At 38.3% G+C, this 20,178-nt stretch overlaps 1 protein-coding gene across 1 annotated transcript in view; it reads left to right on the top strand.

Moving 5' to 3' along the window:
* The first annotated feature begins 1,997 nt into the window (after positions 1-1,997).
* Positions 1,998-20,178, top strand: part of WDR49 (WD repeat domain 49) — a 156,008-nt gene continuing 137,827 nt past the window's right edge. Inside the window, 2 exon segments of the mRNA XM_036849652.1 lie at positions 1,998-2,165; positions 4,149-4,157. Of these exon segments, the coding sequence (XP_036705547.1) occupies positions 1,998-2,165; positions 4,149-4,157 (177 nt within the window).

Raw genomic sequence — 20,178 nt, 5'->3', positions numbered from 1 at the left:
TTCTGTTTCCTCTTCCTTCCCTCATTAGTGTCTATTATTTAAGCCCAACTCTTCAACATATCACCATAAAACATTTTACAGACATTTATAGGACTGATCTGGCTGAACTAAACTATTATTAATTTGCTTATTAGGATGGTAAGAAGACAAATTTTATCCCTATGTGAGATGATTTAGGGGAATTTATCATATTAGGGCTTAAAGTTGTTTTTCTAATTTACATGAAGGGCTAAACCAGGAAAGGCAAATGTGTGGTAAATATGCTTCCCTCAGCCCTTCTGTGCCCGTGATACACATCCGTAATTTATAATGTCACTCTTTTCCTCTGAGCCTACATATAACTTCACAATTCTTCTCAACACAGCACTATAAACAGCAAGAGATTGGGATTGGCATGAAAGATGAACTAGACAGGTAACAGCTCCTATAAGACTGTAAACCCCTCACAGGTAGGCACCAGGTCCTTAGTAAATGGATTTTGGAATGAATGATGGACAGAGAAATTGATGAATTAATGGCTACATGAATGATATTTCATTTTTTTTTTTCCAAAACTGGTTCAGGAAAGCCTTGGGATACTTGCCTCTCTGTGTTGTAGGGAGTGTGCTTTGTACCACCACGTGCCTGTGAACACTAGCTCGTTGAATGAAATTGTAGGAAAAGAACTTAGAGAATATCTAGTGACAACTTTTCAGTTTTACAGAGATGAAAATAAGGTGCAGAGACGACCTCCATCTAAAGGGCAGGCTCGGAAGGCAGAGCCACTCTGTCCTTTTCCACACCTTACTGACTGCATGGCCTTTGGCCTTTACGTTGCTTCTTCATCTGTAAAGTGGGAAGAGTGATCTTGTCTGCCTTGCAGGGTTATTGTGAAGCTTTAACAAGATAAGGAATTACAAAGTGCTTAGTGTAGTGCCTGGCATATGGTAAATACTAAAACAAAATATTAACTTTCTCCTTTTTCCTTCCTTTTCATTAATATTAGCTGAACCAGTGATGGTACTGTAAGTAGTTTTATCATAAGGTTTATCATATTATGTTATGCTGTGTTTCCCCCTCCCCCGTACTTTCAATGAATTGGAAGCCTATGCTAAACCATCCCCATTTTATATACATAGAAACTAAGACAAAGAGAATATAGGAATGGAGTCTTATTAAATAAGAATGAAACATTTTTTATATGGAAAATGTAACATTCCTAAATTCATTGCTCTTTTCTTTGGCTAATAATCTTGTTTCGTAATACATAACATGCTTCATAGAAAATGTATTTATAAAAGTTGTCATTAAATAATGCAGGGGTGAAATTTAATAAAAAATGAGTGGGCTGAATTGCCCTTTAAAAAAGCCTCAATGTTTACATTATAAATTCCAACCTTCAGGTCAGTCATTAGTTGGGGAGGTTAAGGGCTTTATGTTGGTTGCCAGGAAGCACACAAAGGCAGCAGGGAGGGATGAAACAAACAAGGCCACATTGCTGGGAAGGTGGCCTTCAGAGGCGAGCGCTTCACTGGGTCGGAAACCTTGCAGCTGTGTCACCTCACGCCTCCACACAAGAAAATGGAGTTTAAAACCACAACATGTGAATAGAAGCAAGGTTAGCCAAAGAGATTTTGAGAAATTGCTTTTCTAATGCATTTTAAGTGAGTATTAGATGTTGCATTCTGTGTCAGTTGCTATAAACACGGGGGAAGCTTTTACACTTTTAAAAATCAAGCCAGGTTAAACAGAGTATAAGGAGGGGATGTTTTAAAACAATTCAACAGTGGGTTTTGAAAATAAACTGTGGAATTAAGGAAGTGCGGGGGTTGAGAACTTTCATTCCCTACCTCTGGGCTTGAACTTTTTGCCTCCTAATTGAGTACCTTGAAATGTACTTTGATTCTGGAATTCGATTGCTAAGTTGTTTCTTTTCAAAGGCACCTGTTGAAGGAAAAGAAAAAGCAAAAGAAAAATACTTAGAGAGTTGAAGGCTGTTAAGAAGAGTTAAAGCCATTATGAGTTGCCAGAATGCTACCCTTGAGTTGAACAAAGGATCCCAGCCCGGGCCAGAGAACCCAGAGGGAATTTCACAAGGTGCAACTGCAGAGGAAGATGCCTGCATAGCCCTGCTTGAAAACCAACTCAGCCTGGGCGACTTTGTCCAAATACAAAGAGTCTTTGAGGTAAGCGTTAATCTTATTTCCCGGAGACTTTGAGTTGCTCATGAAGGAGACCAGGATGAAACAGAAAGAGATTTTTCTCTTAAAAGTTTTTTTTTTTTTTTTTTTTTTTTTTTAATGGTTAAAACAGGGAATTGAAAAGAATTGGTGAGACCTGGATTTAACACCAGAGTAACTTTATCCCTCAGTTCTTCGGGACAAATAACATTATTTAGTATGAAATTGCTGCTGTTGAATATCATTACCATCCAGGAAGGAAAATGAATTCTTGGACAAATTTTTTTCTTAGAGATCAACGTATTTTTGGAAAACGAAGTTACGATGGTGACAGCGGGAAGCCAGATCTCTAGGGTGACTCCCGATAATAACTGTCCTTGCAGGTAACATGGAAGTATCCCTCTGGAAATGCAAATTGCCACTTCCCCGTGTGCAAACGTTCTCCCCTGCCTCACCCCGAGCGACACAGCTCCTTTTCAAAGCAGACTGTGGCACTTCATTGTCCCAGACCCCATGGGAGGGACCAGTCTGCCACTCTTTTTGTAAATATTGGAGCAATGCCAATGAAAACAACATTTTAAAAATTTTATTTTAATTCTACATATAAAATAAACCTTAGGAATTTTAACTATAAATGAATAAGTTCCTTCTCTCTATCTTAATTAATTTTGAATTCTGCAGCTATGCCTAATGAACAGCATATATCAAAATGATTCTTAGCTTCTCATGCTGATAGGAGGAAGTGCTCTTCTGTGCTGTGGAATTTAGGTAGCCGTGAGCCTCCGTCCTTTCTACTGCATTACAGTTGCTAAAATATGATCTCAGGACTTCAGAATGTCCTCTGGGGGTACTTGAGAATGTCATATTAATTTGAAACAAACATACAATGTTTGGGAATACCACCTTGAAATTAATAGAGCATGATGAAATCTCACCATTATATTGGCCTGTAATTGGCACAAATTTTAATCTTTACCTATCCAAAAAAAAGAGTTGGTAACCACTGAAATACTCTACTATACCCTGTTTTGTATAACTAGTTAAATTTTACCTGTGTTGATAATGTCCCAATAGTATCAATCATTTCTTTTTAATAGAATCTATCATATTTAGTAGCAAAGACATGCTCTGCCCTACACTTTTCTCATTTTAATCTTCATGTATTTGCAGTTCATCCAAACCCATTTGTCTGAAAGATTTTAGTGCTGCCCATGTCCAATGCCCCAAATGAATCTGGCATATGTTGATAGACATAGCAAACATTTTGACAGCTTGAGGACATTCAGAAAAACGTAACAGCAGACTATGACAGCTTTGACTCTGGAATGAACAGAAATGTGGCAGTTTTTTTCTGGTGCTAAGAACACAAAGTTGAACGCTAGGGTCTATTAGGAGCGTCAACTGTATAAAGTCAATGTGTTAGAAAGTGAAACTGCTATAAAAGATTAGGGGATGGGTGTTCTTTTCAAATTACCAATTAGTCTGGAGTGAACCCAAGTGAAATAGGAAAATTCGATCTCAAGATATATATATTTTTAACTTTAAATGTTTCAAAGCCTGGATCACTTATTTTGAAATTAACCAGTTGGAAAAGCAGGTACCACCCATGGACCAAACGGGAGAAAGAAATTGCTATTCAGAGCTTGCATGAACCTAGACAATCTAATTAGAATCTTTTTAAAAAATCTAATTTTAAAAAAGAAATTGAGCTTTGCAAGCATACTTCAAGAAAAAATGAAGTCCATCGTTTTTTAATAGACTCAACAGACAGAATGGAACGATCCAATGGCAAATGTACAACCGGGAATAAAAGTTAGGCCCTTGAGACAACACGGTTTCCACACACAGCATGGACACCTAGAGAAGAATCATATACTAGATGATTTCTGTGGACTCTCTTCCATCTGCCATGAGCGTTGTGCCCACAGGCCACAGGTGTAGATTGTTGTGAAAAGAAAAGTTGCCCTCAGGGGCTGTCCTGCAACACAGAACCCCAAAGTCAGTGATTTGTAGTCCAGTCACTAAAGACATGCTCTTGGAATGCCACGATTCTGGCACTGGATCCTTTCATCTCCTATTTTGTTTTTTGTACCCAGATTGCTTATTTGGAGCTGAAGAGTTTTCAGACAGTAGGTAAAGTCCATGTCCTTAAATAGCAGTAGCAATGCTTAATTGAAAAATGGGAAGCTGAGTCTTTCTGTAGTCAATGTTTCACATATGTTTCCAAATGAGATATCACATACCATATAAATCTTAGTAGTAACATTTAGGAATGAAGAGAGTAATGCTTATGTTTATTGCATGATGGTATATGAGTCAGAATCACTTAGTGTTTAAGAGTCAGGGGTCAGACTTCTTGGATTTGAGTCCCAGTTTTGCCACGGACAATGAGACTTTGTGCAAACTGCTTAATCTCTCTGAGCCTCAGTTTCCTTTGTTTCTAACGTGCGAATAACAGGGTTGTTGTGAGGATTAAATGAGGTATTATCCGGAAAGCACTTGGAAGAGTGCTTGACACAGAAAAAGTGCTCAATTAACATAGGTATTATATGTTCAGTGAGTAGAGGTTGAACAACATGATCTTTAACATTCTCTTAATTTTAACTCATGCATTTCCTGAAAAAAAAAATTAAGCTTTGAATAACACTCACAACTATGCTTTTACATTCCTGTTAATTGGGGTAGGAAGTGGAAGCAATGAGTTGCAAAGACACAAATTCACATAGAAGAGTACAAAAGCATCATCTTTCCATGTCTTACTTCATATTTTATTAGCATGCGGAAGATTTTAAGTGATGTCTTGATCCTCTTCTTTAGAACAAAGAAGTTATCTGGATAGAAGTACTAGAAAAGTAACTTGAGGATTTCTTTTTCTTTCAAGTGATGGTGTCCAAAAAGTCATATATCAGCTCACAGGGAATGAAACTTGTATTATTCATAGAATTGTAAAATGCTTGTTACTTAAGCTTTCCTGTAGCACTTGTAACGCTTAGAGAAATGATGTGGTCTCTGGATATTCATATTATTTTAATCTCAAACATATTTTACATTTTCTTAGATACTTCAGAAGTCAGTTATTGTGGGAGGAAGGATGGCTGTGATTTGCTGATTTATAGGAATTCTGAGAAATAGAAATTATGGTCCAAGGGAAATGGAATTTTGGAAAAGCCGCATTGAGACTTGATGTATACTGACTTTCTTCCAAGACTGTGGCTATGTAGGTTCCTGAATATTTCTTTTCTTTAATTCTCCATTGTTGACCTGTTCATGTCAGGAGAGTCTGGTCTTTGATCTTGGAAGCCTTGTTGCCTATTTGGCCTGTATCTAGTTTGCCTATACTGCTGGATTCACTGGATTGGGTCCTGACCTGCCTCTGTCAGCAGCTGTGTCTGTATCACCTCCTGATACATTCTTTCTGGCCCAGAGCCATGGCCTGGCCCTACCCTGTCTACTCCATGCTGCTGTTTGCCAAAGTCCTACTAAATCTTTAGGTTAAATAGCTTGAAATGAAACCTCCTAAACCACATGTAAAAGGTGCACTATTTCTGCTTAAAGTAGGAAGGGCCAAGACAGTTCAGTGTGAGAAAGGAAGAGTAAAAATCCTAACAGGAAGTCCCCGGAGATGTTCGGGGAAGGTTCTCAGAACAAACTTGTCTTGGGGAGCTGAATGGAATCTAAACACAACACACTTGTGCTGACAATCTAAAAAGACCAGAGAAATTCAGAAGGCACTTTTGCAGGTTTGAAAATTGTGCTTAAGGTATAATAAATAGTTAAATCCACAGAATGTATGATATCTTCATGCTTGATTGTCTTTATAAAATTCCCAAGATTTCTGCCTACAGTAGGGCCTATGAACAACGCTTCCTTGTACCAACAGGACAAAGCTGAGAGGTCTAATGCCCTGCTGGGCAGGCTAGACTCTAAGGGAATACAGACAGTAACTGTTATAAAAAATTTAATTACATACATTTACAATTAAATAAATCATATTAACCCCCCCCCAAAAAAAACAAGAGCAGTACTGGTTTCCTGCTCCACCCCTTCTTTCCTCACCTCCCCCAGGGATGAGAAGGAGAAATGAGTAACCCGCTTGGTGATGGCAGTGTTGATCTGTATTTTTAAAGTGAGCTGGGGCTAATCTATTAAAAGGCTATGAGATTGAAAAAAATATACAGACAGTCAGATTCCCACCTTTCCATTATTTATCCTTCTTTCTGAACTGTCAGGATTCTCCCAGTTCATTAGGGACCCGCCTTCTCATTGCTCACTGTATCTCCACTATTAAGTTACCCAAATGGACAGGCCTTCCTGGCTATGGCTCATGTTCCAGAACTATTCTTACCTCTTGCTTCTTTCTCTTCTACCCCAGACATCACCATTCCAAGCACATAAATAAAATCACCCATCTTTGTTTCATTCCCTTTCCTCAGAACTGTTAGATTTTGCTTGCCTCTGTCAAAATATGAGACAGTCCATGAAGATCATTAAAAAAAAATTTTTTAAGGTAAGACTGATAGTTAAAAACTGTATATTATGGAATCCAATAAAGTTCCAAAATTAGAAAATCTTTATTTTTATAGGGTGTGCAAACTGTGTAAAATAATAACTGTGAATAATAGCACATTCATGATAAAGACTTATTTCTTGCTCATATAGAGAGCAGATATTTCTAATAGGCAGGCAGCTCCAAGTAGGGATTCTGGTCCCCAGGCTCCTTCCATCTTCTTCCTTCCACAATGGCCATATGCCAAGCTAGTCATGGGGGAAGAGCATGAAGGAGCACGTGGGGAAGGGTTTTGTGGACCAGGTTCCCATCCCAATTGCAAGGGATCTGGAAAGTGTAGGCAGGCGCCTGCCCAGAAAACATTCTCACCCACAATCCTTAGAGTTAATGGTAGGAAACTTTCCATCTCTCCTAATAAACCAGCGTGCTTATTTCATAGATTAAGGAAAGTCGTGTGCCTAATGGTGTTTTGTGTTTTGCCTTAGCTGCCAGGAAGTTCAAAGCTAAATTTAGTGTTCAACTGATACAACTATTCTTTACATAGATTTTTCTGGAACAATTATCTTTTGTTTTCATTATATGATCCTTGCTCTTTTATCTTTGCCTTAATGGTCCAACTGCCTATGTATCTTCTATTGTAACTGAACTAAAACTCTTTCTAGGAATCAGTGGAGGTAAAAATGATGAATAAAAATTTAATATCTTTGAAGTTCAGTAAGATTTTATAAAACACTTCTGTAGGTATCGTGTTATTTGATCCTCTCACCAGCCTGGAATGTAGGCAGGGCAGATATTTTTATTTCCCATTTACACATAAGGAGAATAAAGCTCAAAGATATTTAATTGAGTTATCCCATGGGGCAGAGCCAGGGTTCTGGGGTAGATTGCCAACTTCCCAGCCCATTGTATGGCATGGCTCCCACTGGCCACCAGGCAATCTCCCTTTGAGATTTGCTCTAAGGAATAGGAATCCAATAGAATAAGGACTTCATTAACAAAACGAGCATGTCAAGTTAGTAGCACACAGGCACTGTGCCTTGGTAACTTGGAATTAATGCACAATCAGCAAATAATCAACACTTCCTACAATAAAATCAATGCAGAGAAGGGTGGAAGAATAAAAGGGAAAGATAGGAATAAACTCATTGCTTTTTTATTATTTTTTTCCTTTCTAAAGGCATTCAGTGGAGGCTTGAGAGAAAGTAAACAGGTAAAGCTTAATCTATAACTTTATTCCATAGTACAGAGTACATTCAGCAATCTCAGTCAATCCATCACCTGCTGAACAAAGGCAGCAGGGCAGAGCATTTCTCGCCCCAACTCCCTTAGTGGAATCAAAAAAACCTATTTTTGATGGCAGTAGAAAATCAGTGAACCCTGCAGGCACCCCTCCTCAGCATTAAGGTAAAAGTGTGAAGACAAATCCAACAGCCCTGCAGCTGGCACAATTGGAAACAACAGAGGAATTCTTTGGTGATTTTGTCTGAGTTGCTAGAATTCATGGGTGAGGTTAACAAACGATGCCATCACCAAAACACAAGCAAGTGAAGTTCTTTGTCAACACATATGAAAATTCGGTCTTCCTGAACACTGCTGCCTTTGTGCTAAATTTTGTGACAAGTTCTAACAGCTTCATGCCTTTTCTAATTTCTCTGTGTGCTTTCATAACAGGTGCTTATAAAAATTAATCTTGGTCAGAGAGGGTGGTGAAGAGTGCTTTTGGGGGACAGACATTTTAACCTTAAGCTTTGGCCAGGACTGAAGCAGAGAAGGCAACCAAGAAACTGGTCATAAAGGAGAAAGAAAGAAAGCAAAGATGCCTATTGCTATTCATTTGTAGTGTATCAACTTAGCCAGACCTTTAGACCTAGGGCACAGCCTACCTTTGTAATTTCCTGAAAATTAAAAAAGGAAAATGAAGAAAGACAACTGGAGAACTATAATTTGTGCTGTTTTGATTTCACATTTGTCCTGTGTTAGCAAGTATAGCACACCCAATGATGAGACAAGACCCCACCAACTTTGTTGCTAGAAATAGGAACCCTCTGAATTGTCTCTTGTTGATTTCTGACCTTTGCCTGAAGCTCTGCCTCACGCTTGCTCAGACACGAATCCCTTGGGTCTTTTCTTCCCTCATCACGTCTTACCGCCATATTGTGGATAAGCATCTTGTGAGATATTGATTCTCTGGGCACCAGCATTCTCTGCTGAGGACTTCCAGGGACACGGTTTTCCTCTACTCCATCACCTCCCATGTTCTCCCTCCCTAATTCTCTCAACACCCCTGAGGCCAGGTTGTCACACTGGTCTTCCTCCAGATCTGTCCAATATGGTGGCCATGGGCCACATGTGGCTATTTAAGTTAAAATGAAATAAAGTTAGAATTTAATAAAATAAAAAATTCAGTTACTCATGTAGGCTCATTCAGTAGGCTCATGTAGCTTGTAGGCACCACATCGGATAGTGCAGATTATAGAAGAGTTTCTTCATCACAGAAAGTGCTATTGGATAAGGCTGTTTCAGACCTTTCTCTTGGTATCCTACTAACTTGTTCCCCTTCCTCACTTCTGGCCACATTTATATGGCCAAAGGGCTACTTTCAGCACCTTAATCCCCCTGGAAATATACCAGACTGCTCATTCCTTAGAGCCTGGAGGCCAAACTGATTATTGGCCCCAGAGATACCAGAAAATATTTTCCTTTACTTTAGTCTAAGACCTATCTCTCCACTTTCCTAAGGCTGTAAAGAATGGGAACATCCATTTCTTTCAAGGGAATCCTTACCTCCGCCTTCAAGGACCCCTCCCCTCGCCACTGGTATTCAGTCTGGATTTATGGTTCCAACAAGTCAGTCACAAAATTATCTGACACTGGCACATTACCCAAATTGTTCATGCTGGTGGTATTTTAGTTACTTGAATGCTTTAACAGTATTCCTGTTTTAGGACCTATCAAATGCTGGTGCCTCATGTTGGAATATTCCCACTTCCCTCCCTCCAATCTCCAGCCAACTCCTACTCATACTTCATGTTTAAATACCACCATCCCAGAAAGTCTTCTCTCACTACCCAGGCTGGGTTAGCACCTTATCCTGTTCCTGTTGTCTCTCTTCATAGCTCCTGTGTGTTCTTTTCTTTCTCTAATTGCAGATGCTCTCATTAAGTACAAGCAGAGCCATGTAGAAGGATCAAGCTGGCAGAGAGAAATCGGTGTGAGACCCCAGAGCGTGGCGACCCTGGGTGCAAATGAGATTATCTTGAGGAAAGAGCAGAGTGTCTAAGACAGGATCTTAGGGAAATCCTTCAAGGGGGTAGAGAAACAACTGGAGTCCATACCATAAATAACGAAGCAGGGTTATTTCCTGGAAGTTGAGGGAGGAGAAACAAACAGAAAAAAGGGGTGCAGTCCGTCATATACAATTTTTATGATTCCTATTTATTTAACAGTTCTTTTATTATTAAAAGAAAAAGAAGGAATACATTATTTTCATTGTACAAAATCAAAGTTACACATGAAAGTCTCCTCTTACCATGGCTTACCCTTAGCAACTACAGTACCCTGGGTAACTACTCTTAATGTTGCATACTTCTAGTGTATTTTTCATTCATTTCTACCCATATATGCATGTACACATATCACATGTAGCTTTATTTTACATACAGTGTATTTTACTTATAATATATATTACATATTTTATTTTGTGCATTCAAGGAAGAGTGCCACATAAATAGCTGCTAATCATGTGAAAAGAACTCAAACTCACTAGGAATTGGATTTGAAGCTTCTTCAAAAAAGAAGACATCGGGCTTCCCTGGTGGCGCAGTGGTTGAGAATCTGCCTGCCAATGCAGGAGACACGGGTTCGGGCCCTGGTCTGGGAAGATCCCACATGCCACGGAGCAACTAAGCCCGTGAGCCACTATTACTGATAAATAAATTAAAAAAAAAAAAAAAAAAAAAAGAAGACATCCTTTTTCATTCATCAGCTTGGCAAAGATTAAAAAGATCAATAATGTTTACTGTTGGCAAAGAATCAGGGAAATGAACACTATTACTAAGATTGTAAATTGTGAAGGCTTTTTTGGTAGGCAATTTTCTGGAATATATCAAATGTAAAATGTATCAAATGCATACTTTTTGAACCAGCAATTCCAATTCTACAAGCTATCCTAAATAAATTATGACAGATACAGAAATAAAATTTGTATAAAAATATTCTTTTTAATATTGTCAATAAAATGGAGTATTTAAAACACCCCAAATATTCATCAATAGATTAATGGATAAATGAATTATGGTATACTTCTACTACTCAGCTATTAAAAAGAATAAGGAAGACATAAGATTGCCAAGATTTACCGTTCAGTGAAAAAAAGAAAATTGCAGAACAGTGCGTAATCATATTCTAAAATGAAAAATGTGTGTATTTTCCATAATTGAGACCTTGTGTGTCAAGGTCTCAATTATGGAAAAATAGAACTGTGCTTGTAGCAGGGTGAGGTATGGCAAATGGCTTTGTGGACTCCTTATCTATACCATAATTCAATGCAAAGATAAATGTTATTAAAATGTCAGTATATCTTAATAGCCTAAAGACTCGGTGCTACTATTTTCTAAATGTATGGTCTAACAATGCTGAATTTAAAAGCAGCACCTTTTATAGATACTTTGGCTCTCTATGAAGTATTTTTCTCCATCACTTTCCTTTCATTGAACTTTAGCATTAAGAGAGAGACTATAGAGAGCCATTGTTGCCTTTATTTTTCAGGTGAGGAAACCAAAATCCAAATGAAGGGATTTGTCCATTTGAGTTGTTGGCAAAACCAGAACATCACCCAAAGTGGTGTGATTTCCATTTTTGTCTCTTTTCTCTTAGTGAACAGCGCTAAACTTTACTCAAATTTATTTCTCATTTTCCAACATTATTTTACATGGTATGATTCTATAACTTGACCATTGTTCACTACTCTGACCCCCTCCCCAAACTGGCTATTATTGGTAAAACAGATGAGCACCACTTCTACAATATAGATGAGAATATTAACAATACATTCATTCATTTACTGATTCTGACAACAGATATTTATTGAATGTTTACCCTATGGAAGTTGAAAACCACTGAGACCCAGACCTTCCCTCATGGAGAGCTATATTGACAAATAACCTTGGAGTTATTCTGTAATCACTCAGTGCTCTGAGGAGAGAGCAATGTTGGGGGAGCACATAGCTCACATTGGGGAGGGGACTCCGGGGAGGCTTCCTGGAGGAAGTAACATCCAGGCTGCCATCTGACAGAAGGGCATCACTCAGGCAGGTAAATGCGGCTTGGGAGAGTAGTTTTCTAGAAAGAGGATGCGAAGTACAAAGTCTGCTTGGGCAGAAACAGTGTGATGCTTTTTGAAGAAGTCAGAAAACTCATCTGCAACGGGGAAAGGAAGGAAAGATAAGGCTAGAGCATCAAGCCAGAACCATCAAGAGGGCCTTAGAGAACTGTGTTAAAGAGATGGACAAAGAGATGGACAGATAAAGAAGATGTGGTACATATATACAATGGAGTATTACTCAGCCATAAAAAGGAATGAAATTGGGTCATTTGTAGAGACGTGGATGGACCTAGAGACTGTCATACAGAGTGAAGTAAGTCAGAAAGAGAAAAACAAATCTCGTATATTAACGCATATATGTGGAATCTAGAAAAATGGTACAGATGAACCAGTTTGCAAGGCAGAAATAGAGACACAGATGTAGAGAACAAATGTATGGACACCAAGGGGGGAAGTGGGTGGTGGTGGTGGTGGTGGTGGTGGGATGAATTGGGAGATTGGGATTGACATATATATGCTAATATGTATAAAATAGATAACTAGTAAGGACCTGCTGTATAATAAATAAATAAATAAAATAAAAATTTTTTAAAAATGTATGCACCCTTAGGTTCATTTCAGCATTATTTGTAACAGTCAATATGTGGAAGCAACCTAAGTGTCCAATAGATGAATGGGTAAAGAAGAAGTGATACACACACACACACACACAAATAAATAAATAAAGAGACGGACATTGGGGGACTGTACAGAGCCACTGACATGTTTTAATCATGGGAATGACATGATGGGATTGGCATTTTGGAAATGATCACTAAGGCTGTATTTTTTGGAATTGTTTCGGGGGTGGAGGTGGGAGCAGGACCGAAAGGAGGCGGAGAAGCCACTTAGAGGGCTGGTACAATGGCCTGCCTGCACAGCAGAGATTACTGGAGAGATTCGGGAGTGATGGTGCACAGAACTTGTTGATCAATTGAGTGTATTAAGGTGGTAGCATACATTGAGTTGGGGAACACAGGAAGAGAAATGAGTATTTTTTTTTCTCCTTGAACTTTTTGTTTTGAAAAATATCAAACCTACAGAAATTTGAAAGTGGAAAGACAAGTGCAGTGAATATATACCCTGCACCCAGATTCAGCAATTGTTAATATTTTGCTGCCTGGGTAGCTTATAAACAACAGAAATTTATTTCTCACAGTTCTGGAGGCTGGGAGTCTGAGATCAGGGTACCAGCATGGGTGGGTGAGGGCCCACTCCCAGGCTGTAGACTTCTTGTTATGTCTTCACATGGTGGAAGGGGCTAGGGAGCTCTCTGAAGTCTCTTTTATAAGAGCACTAATTCCATCTATAAGGGCTCCATCTTCATAACCTATCACTTCCCAATGGTCCCACCTCTTAATATCATTACATGGGGCATTAAGACTTCAACTTGTGAATTTTGGGGGGACATGGATATTCAGAACATAGCACATGGTTTTACCTCAGTCATTTAAAAGTTATTTCAGGCATGATGATAGTTTGCCCCAATTAGCTCAAAATATATCTCCTAGGAACAAGGGTCTTCTTCTAAATAACAACAATGAAATTATCTTACCCAGCAAATTTAACTTCATATATTACCTAATAAAAATGTGTGTATTAAAATATCCCTGTTTGTCCTGGTAATGTCTTTCATGTTTTGGTTTTTTAAAAAAATTATAGATCCCTTCCAGGATCACACATTTCCTTTAGTTTCCTTTAATCTAGAAGCATTCTCTTACTTTTTCTCATCTATCATGACATAGATATTTTTGAAGGGTCATGTCAGATGTCTAGAACATCTCCCAATCTGGATTTTCTTATTGATTCTTCACTGTTAGATTTAGGTTCACCATTTTTGGCAAGGATACTACGTAAGAAATGTTATGTCCACCTCTTGAATGACATCAGAGGCACAGCATGTCAATTTGCCTCATTACTGGTGATGCTATAAGTTGGATCCCTTGATAAAGTGGGTCCACTAGAGTTCTACCTTGTAGAGGTACCTGTGGCGTGGTACCTTGATCTTGTGTTATAGTATTCTTCAATAACTTTTGCCCATTAGTTTGAGCATTAATTGATGATCTTTGCTTGAAACAATGACTACATAGGCTTGGAAAATGGTGACTTTTAAATTCTTTTGATCCTTGTTTATTCTCAATGTAGCATTCCTCTGTAATAAAGAGGCTTCCTCTTTCTCACTCCCTTTTCTCTCTTCCTTCTATTATCTGTTTGTCTGTCTGTCTGTCTCTCTGTATCTTGGGTGTTACTACAGACTCGTGGATTCATTTATTCTATTCAATGCTTTATTATCTATTACCATCATTATTCTTTCTGATACTGAAATTGCCCAAGTTTGGACAGTGTGAGCCCCTTCAAGCCAGCTCCTGCATCCTTTTTACATGTTTCCATCAATCTTTTATCACTTCCTTGCTTTCTGGCAGAGCTTCTGCATAACAGTCAACCTTAATCAACTGTGGACTTTGGTCAGTGAACAGACACTGGTAAATGCTGCCAGAAAAAATACTGGAGCTTCTCCCACCATTGATGTGGTATGATTAGACTACTAAAGTTCTGGGGAAGGAAAAACCCCCAAAGCAGCCGTCATAAAGGCCAAATTCTTTTTTTTTTTCAGTTTGATGAGTTTTTTTAAAAAAAGTTTTATTGGAGTACAGTTGCTTTACAATGTTGTGTTAGTTTCTGCTGTACAGCAAAGTGAATCAGCTATACGTAAACGTATATCCCCTCCTTTTTGGATTTCCTTACGATTTGGGTCACCACAGAGCACTGAGTAGAGTTCCCTGTGCTATACAGTAGGTTCTCATTAGTTATCTATTTTATACATAGTATCAATAGTGTATATATGTCAATCCCAATCTCCCAATTCACCCCACCCCCGCCTTCTCCCCTTGGTATCCATATGTTTGTTCTCTACATCTATGTCTCTATTTCTGCTTTGCCAATAAGTCATCTGCACCATTTTTCTAGACTCCACATATAAGTGATATTATACAATATTTGTTTTTCTCTTTCTGACTTATTTCACTCTGTATGACAGTCTCTAGTTCCATCCACGTCTCTGCAAATGGCACTATTTCGTTCCTTCTTATGGCTGAGTAATATTCCCTTGTATATATGTACCACATCTTCTTTATCCATTCCTCTGTTGATGGACATTTAGGTTGCTTGCATGTCCTGGCTATTGTAAATAGTGCTGCGCTGAACATTGGGGTGCATGTATCTTTTTGAATTATGGTTTTCTCCGGGTATATGCCCAGTAGTGGGATTGCTGGGTCATATGGTAGTTCTATTTTTAGTTTGTTAAGGAACTTCCATACTGTTCTCCATAGTGGCTGTATCAATTTACATTCCCACCAACAGTGTAGGAGGGTTCCCTTTTCTCCATACCCTTTCCAACATTTATTGTTTGTAGATTTTTTGATGATGGCCATTCTGACTGGTGTGAGGTGATACCTCATTGTAGTCTCGATTTGCATTTCTCTAATAATTAGTGATGCTGAGCATCTTTTCATGTGCCTCTTGGCCATCTGTATTGTCTTCTTTGGAGAAATGTCTATTTAGGTCTTCTGCCCATTTTTTGATTGGGTTGTTTGTTTTTTTGATATTGAGCTGCATGAGCTGTTTGTATATTTTGGAGATTAATCCCTTGTCAGTTGCTTCATTTGCAAATATTTTCTCCCATTCTGAGGGCTGTCTTTTCATCTTATTTATGGTTTCCTTTGCAGTGCAAAAGCTTTTAAGTTTCATTAGGTCCCATTTGTTTATTTTTGTTTTTGTTTTCATTATTCTAGGAGGTGGGTCAAAAAAGATCTTGCTGTGATTTATGTCAGAGAGTGTTCTCCCTATGTTTTCCTCTAAGAATTTGATAGTGTCTGGCCTTACATTTAGGTCTTTAATCCATTTTAAGTTTATTTTTGTATGTGGTGTTAGGGAGTGTCTAATTTCATTCTTTTACATGTAGCTGTCCAGTTTTCCCAGCACCACTTATTGAAGAGACTGTCTTTTCTCCATTGTATATTCTTGCCTCCTATGTCATAGATTAGGTGACCGTAGGTGCGTGGGAGGCCGAATTCTTCAGCAGAAGAGCTGAGGAGGAGATTAAGGGTGTGTGTATATGTGTGTGGGGGAGGCTGTATCTTAGTGGCTTGAAGCCACATGGAGGGAGGTTCATGAAAAACTAACAAGTATTTATATCTATATTTTATCAATGGCTGTGTTGCCTATGGGATTTTCTCAATGGCCGTGTTGCCTATGGGATTTTCTCAATGGCCGTGTTGCCTATGGGATATTCTCAATGGCCCTTTGTTGCCGCGTCACCGTCGGCCCTCCTGTTGTCTCCCATCCTGTCCACCTGCCCTTTCTGACACTATTCTCTTCCCATCTGTTTAAAGAAACAACAAAAACAAATACCAAATTCTTCTTCTCTCCTTTAGAGCAGCTTGAAACTTTTGCTTTCTTGATCGATGTCTTTCATGGGCCTCAGGTTTCACTTTCTAACTAAATAGAAGTCTCAAGAAATTTTCTCAAACCAGGATATTTTGGCATCAAATATTAACTTGGTACATTTTTCACCTTATAAGAACTGGAAAGAATCCACTAAAAGATTTAGTTAAAGGTTTTTAATCTTCTTGGTAAGAACCGTTTCAGTGGAGGTGAAGGGAAAGAAGCTGGACTGCAAAGGTTGAGTAAATTGGAGGAGAGAAAATTGAGACAAGTGTGTGAACGTGATTCCTTTGAGATGGTTGTTCGGAAGGAGAAGGTGGGGCAGTAGCTGAAAGCAGATGGGAATGTCAGGGAAGATTTTTAACAGTTCAAGTAATTTGATTATGTTGAAATGCTTATGAAAAGGAGTCAATAGAGAGCAAGAGAAGAGAGTCACTGAGGTGGTGGGGGAAGGACATATCCAGGAAACAGGAGAATTTCTGTTACCACAGGAAGGAGGGAAGGAAATGGCTACAGATGCAGGTCAATCTCTATGTGCGTGCAGAAAACTGAGGAAGTTCCCATCTGATTGATGTCCCCTACCCCTCTTCCTCCTCCTCTCTATTTTCCTTCTTCATTGCTGTGAATTAGTAGTCAGACTTCTCTGTTAGGAATGGACAGGGATATGATGAAGTAGGTGTTTGAAGAAAATGAAAATAAGGGTAAGAGTTCAACCAGGAAACATGGAAGCGTTCCTAGTAGCATAGGAGGGACCTTTTGAGGTTGGAGATCATGCATTTTATTACTGTGACACCATTCTGCCCATTTCTGTGATACTTGTTCAGCAGCCTGGATGTAGTCATGGAGAAGATGCTTTTCCAGGGCTAGTGTTTCGCTAGACACCTGGGATGGAAGTGTGACAGAGAAAAGGAATGAGTATAATGGCCAGAGATTGGTTGAAGTGTTGGATTTCTGGTTTGAGAAGGATACGAAGAGCAGGAAGGAGCTGATAATTTGGTTTAAAAAATTTTCATCTGGAACCTGGGTTGGAATCTTTCTGACTTTTAAGTCATTTCCTGCTTACTATATTGATTCAGAGTTCATATGTAAATTTTAAGTAGATCAACAGAAAGCTTTAGGGTTCTAAGTAAATAGCTTTTAGCGAAATTGCATGAGACCATTTGGGTATACACATTCCAACCTCATATTTTTGTTTTTTTGATGAATGTGCTATCCTAGAGAGAATCAGATTTTGTTGAAGTCAACATATTTGTGGCATGATGAAAGTGGTTAGGAATTGGAAATCCTAGATTCTAAGCCTATTTCTGCCAACAGTGAGCTATGTGACCTCAGAGAAGTCTTTTTAATTCTCTGGGCCTCAGTTTCTTCCTTTTAAATGAAGGTTTTGGTGTAGATTCTCTAAACTTTCTTCCAGCTCTAACATGCCTGAAGTTCATGGATGTGTGCAATTCTTTGACTCCATCTGTGGTTTCCAGTGAAGAGAGAGCAATTGTTTTTTGTTTTTTTTTTTTTGTGAATTGACACATGTATTTTTTGCCTCTTCTTCCCCAGGTTTCACTGAGAATAATAAATGAACTCTATCAAAGAAAATAGAATATGAAATGTCATTAGAAAATGACTGCAAAACAGTTTTGGAAAGTAGAAAACAGTAAAATATGTTCACAGACTTAACCAAGAAGGGTAAAAGGGTCAATGTACTAGGTTCTGAAGGGCCATGGCTTTCCTAATAACTGCTCTGGATGCTACAAGTGAAGGAAGCAATACCTTCAAAATTTGGACAAAAGATATTTTCTATATGAAATGCTATATTCAACCAAAATAAATATAAAGGCAAAATAAGCAGCTTGGACATCTAAATATCCAGATGCACTTTTAAAGTTAGCTATTGGAAAATGTGCTAGAGCAAAATGAAAGAGTTAATAAAGGAAGAACAAATTATAGTATCTAGGGAAGAGTGGACTCCAGGAGAGAGGTGAGCAGTACTGCCAGGGTGTCAACATTGCATGTGGCACAGAGAGAAATCAGCAGACAGAAACCCAAGAATGGAGGGATTCAGAAGCAAAGACTTTAGGGAGAAAAATGAATGAAGCTTGTTAGGAAAGGTATGATGGATCATTTGGAAAAAAGAAAATATATATGTATAGCAAATCATGTAAGTAAGAAATTAATTATATAGGGACTTGATTATACAAATTATGGAAAATCCATACCATGGAATACTATACAGTCATTAAGAAGAATTAGAACAAATCTACTTGTATTTCCATACAAATTGTGAAATTTTTTGTTCTAGTTCTGTGAAAAATGCCAGTGGTAGTTTGATAGGGATTGCATTAAATCTATAGATTGCTTCGGGTAGTATAGTCATTTTCACAATGTTGATTCTTCCAATCCAAAAACATGGTATATCTCTCCATCTATTTGTACCATCTTTAATTTCTTTCATCAGTGTCTTATAATTTTCTGCATACAGGTCTTTTGTCTCCTTAGGTAGGTTTATTCCTAGATATATTATTCTTTTTGTTGCAATGGTAAACGGGAGTGTTTTCTTAATTTCACTTTCAGATTTTTCATCATTAGTGTATAGGAATGCAAGAGATTTCTGTGCATTAATTTTGTATCCTGCTACTTTACCAAATTCATTGATTAGCTCTAGGAGTTTTCTGGTACCATCTTTAGGATTCTCTATGTATAGTATCATGTCATCTGCAAACAGTGACAGCTTTACTTCTTCTTTTCCAATTTGGATTCCTTTTATTTCTTTTTCTTCTCTGATTGCTGTGGCTAACACTTCCAAAACTATGTTGAATAATAGTGGTGAGAGTGGGCAACCTTGTCTTGTTCCTGATCTTAGTGGAAATGGTTTCAGTTTTTCACCATTGAGGACAATGTTGGCTGTGGGTTTGTCATATATGGCCTTTATTATGTTGAGGAAAGTTCCCTCTATGCCTACTTTCTGCAGGGCTTTTATCATAAATGGGTGTTGAATTTTGTCAAAAGCTTTCTCTGCATCGATTGAGATGATCATATGGTTTTTCTCCTTCAATTTGTTAATATGGTGTATCACATTGATTGATTTGCGTATATTGAAGAATCCTTGCATTCCTGGGATAAACCCCACTTGATCGTGGTGTATGATCCTTTTAATGTGCTGTTGGATTCTGTTTGCTAGTATTTTGTTGAGGATTTTTGCATCTATGTTCATCAGTGATATTGGCCTGTAGTTTTCTTTCTTTGTGACATCTTTGTCTGGTTTTGGTATCAGGGTGATGGTGGCCTCGTAGAATGAGTTGGGGAGTGTTCCTCCCTCTGCAATATTTTGGAAGAGTTTGAGAAGGATAGGTGTTAGCTCTTCTCTAAATGTTTGATAGAATTCACCTGTGAAGCCACCTGGTCCTGGGCTTTTGTTTGTTGGAAGATTTTTAATCACAGTTTCAATTTCAGTGCTTGTGATTGGTCTGTTGATATTTTCTATTTCTTCCTGGTTCAGTCTCGGCAGGTTGTGCATTTCTAAGAATTTGTCCATTTCTTCCAGGTTGTCCATTTTATTGGCATAGAGTTGCTTGTAGTAATCTCTCATGATCCTTTGTATTTCTGCAGTGTCACTTGTTACTTCCCCTTTTTCATTTCTAATTCTAAGAGCAGCTGTTTTTAAAAACAGTGTATGTTTATCCTACTGTAAGGATATTTCCAAATGAAGATCAATG

Source organism: Balaenoptera musculus, chromosome 4, assembly GCF_009873245.2.
Source record: "Balaenoptera musculus isolate JJ_BM4_2016_0621 chromosome 4, mBalMus1.pri.v3, whole genome shotgun sequence".
Lineage (NCBI taxonomy): Eukaryota > Metazoa > Chordata > Mammalia > Artiodactyla > Balaenopteridae > Balaenoptera > Balaenoptera musculus.
The sequence above is the reverse complement of the archived record's forward strand: the minus strand, read 5'-3'. Positions and strand labels throughout refer to the sequence as shown.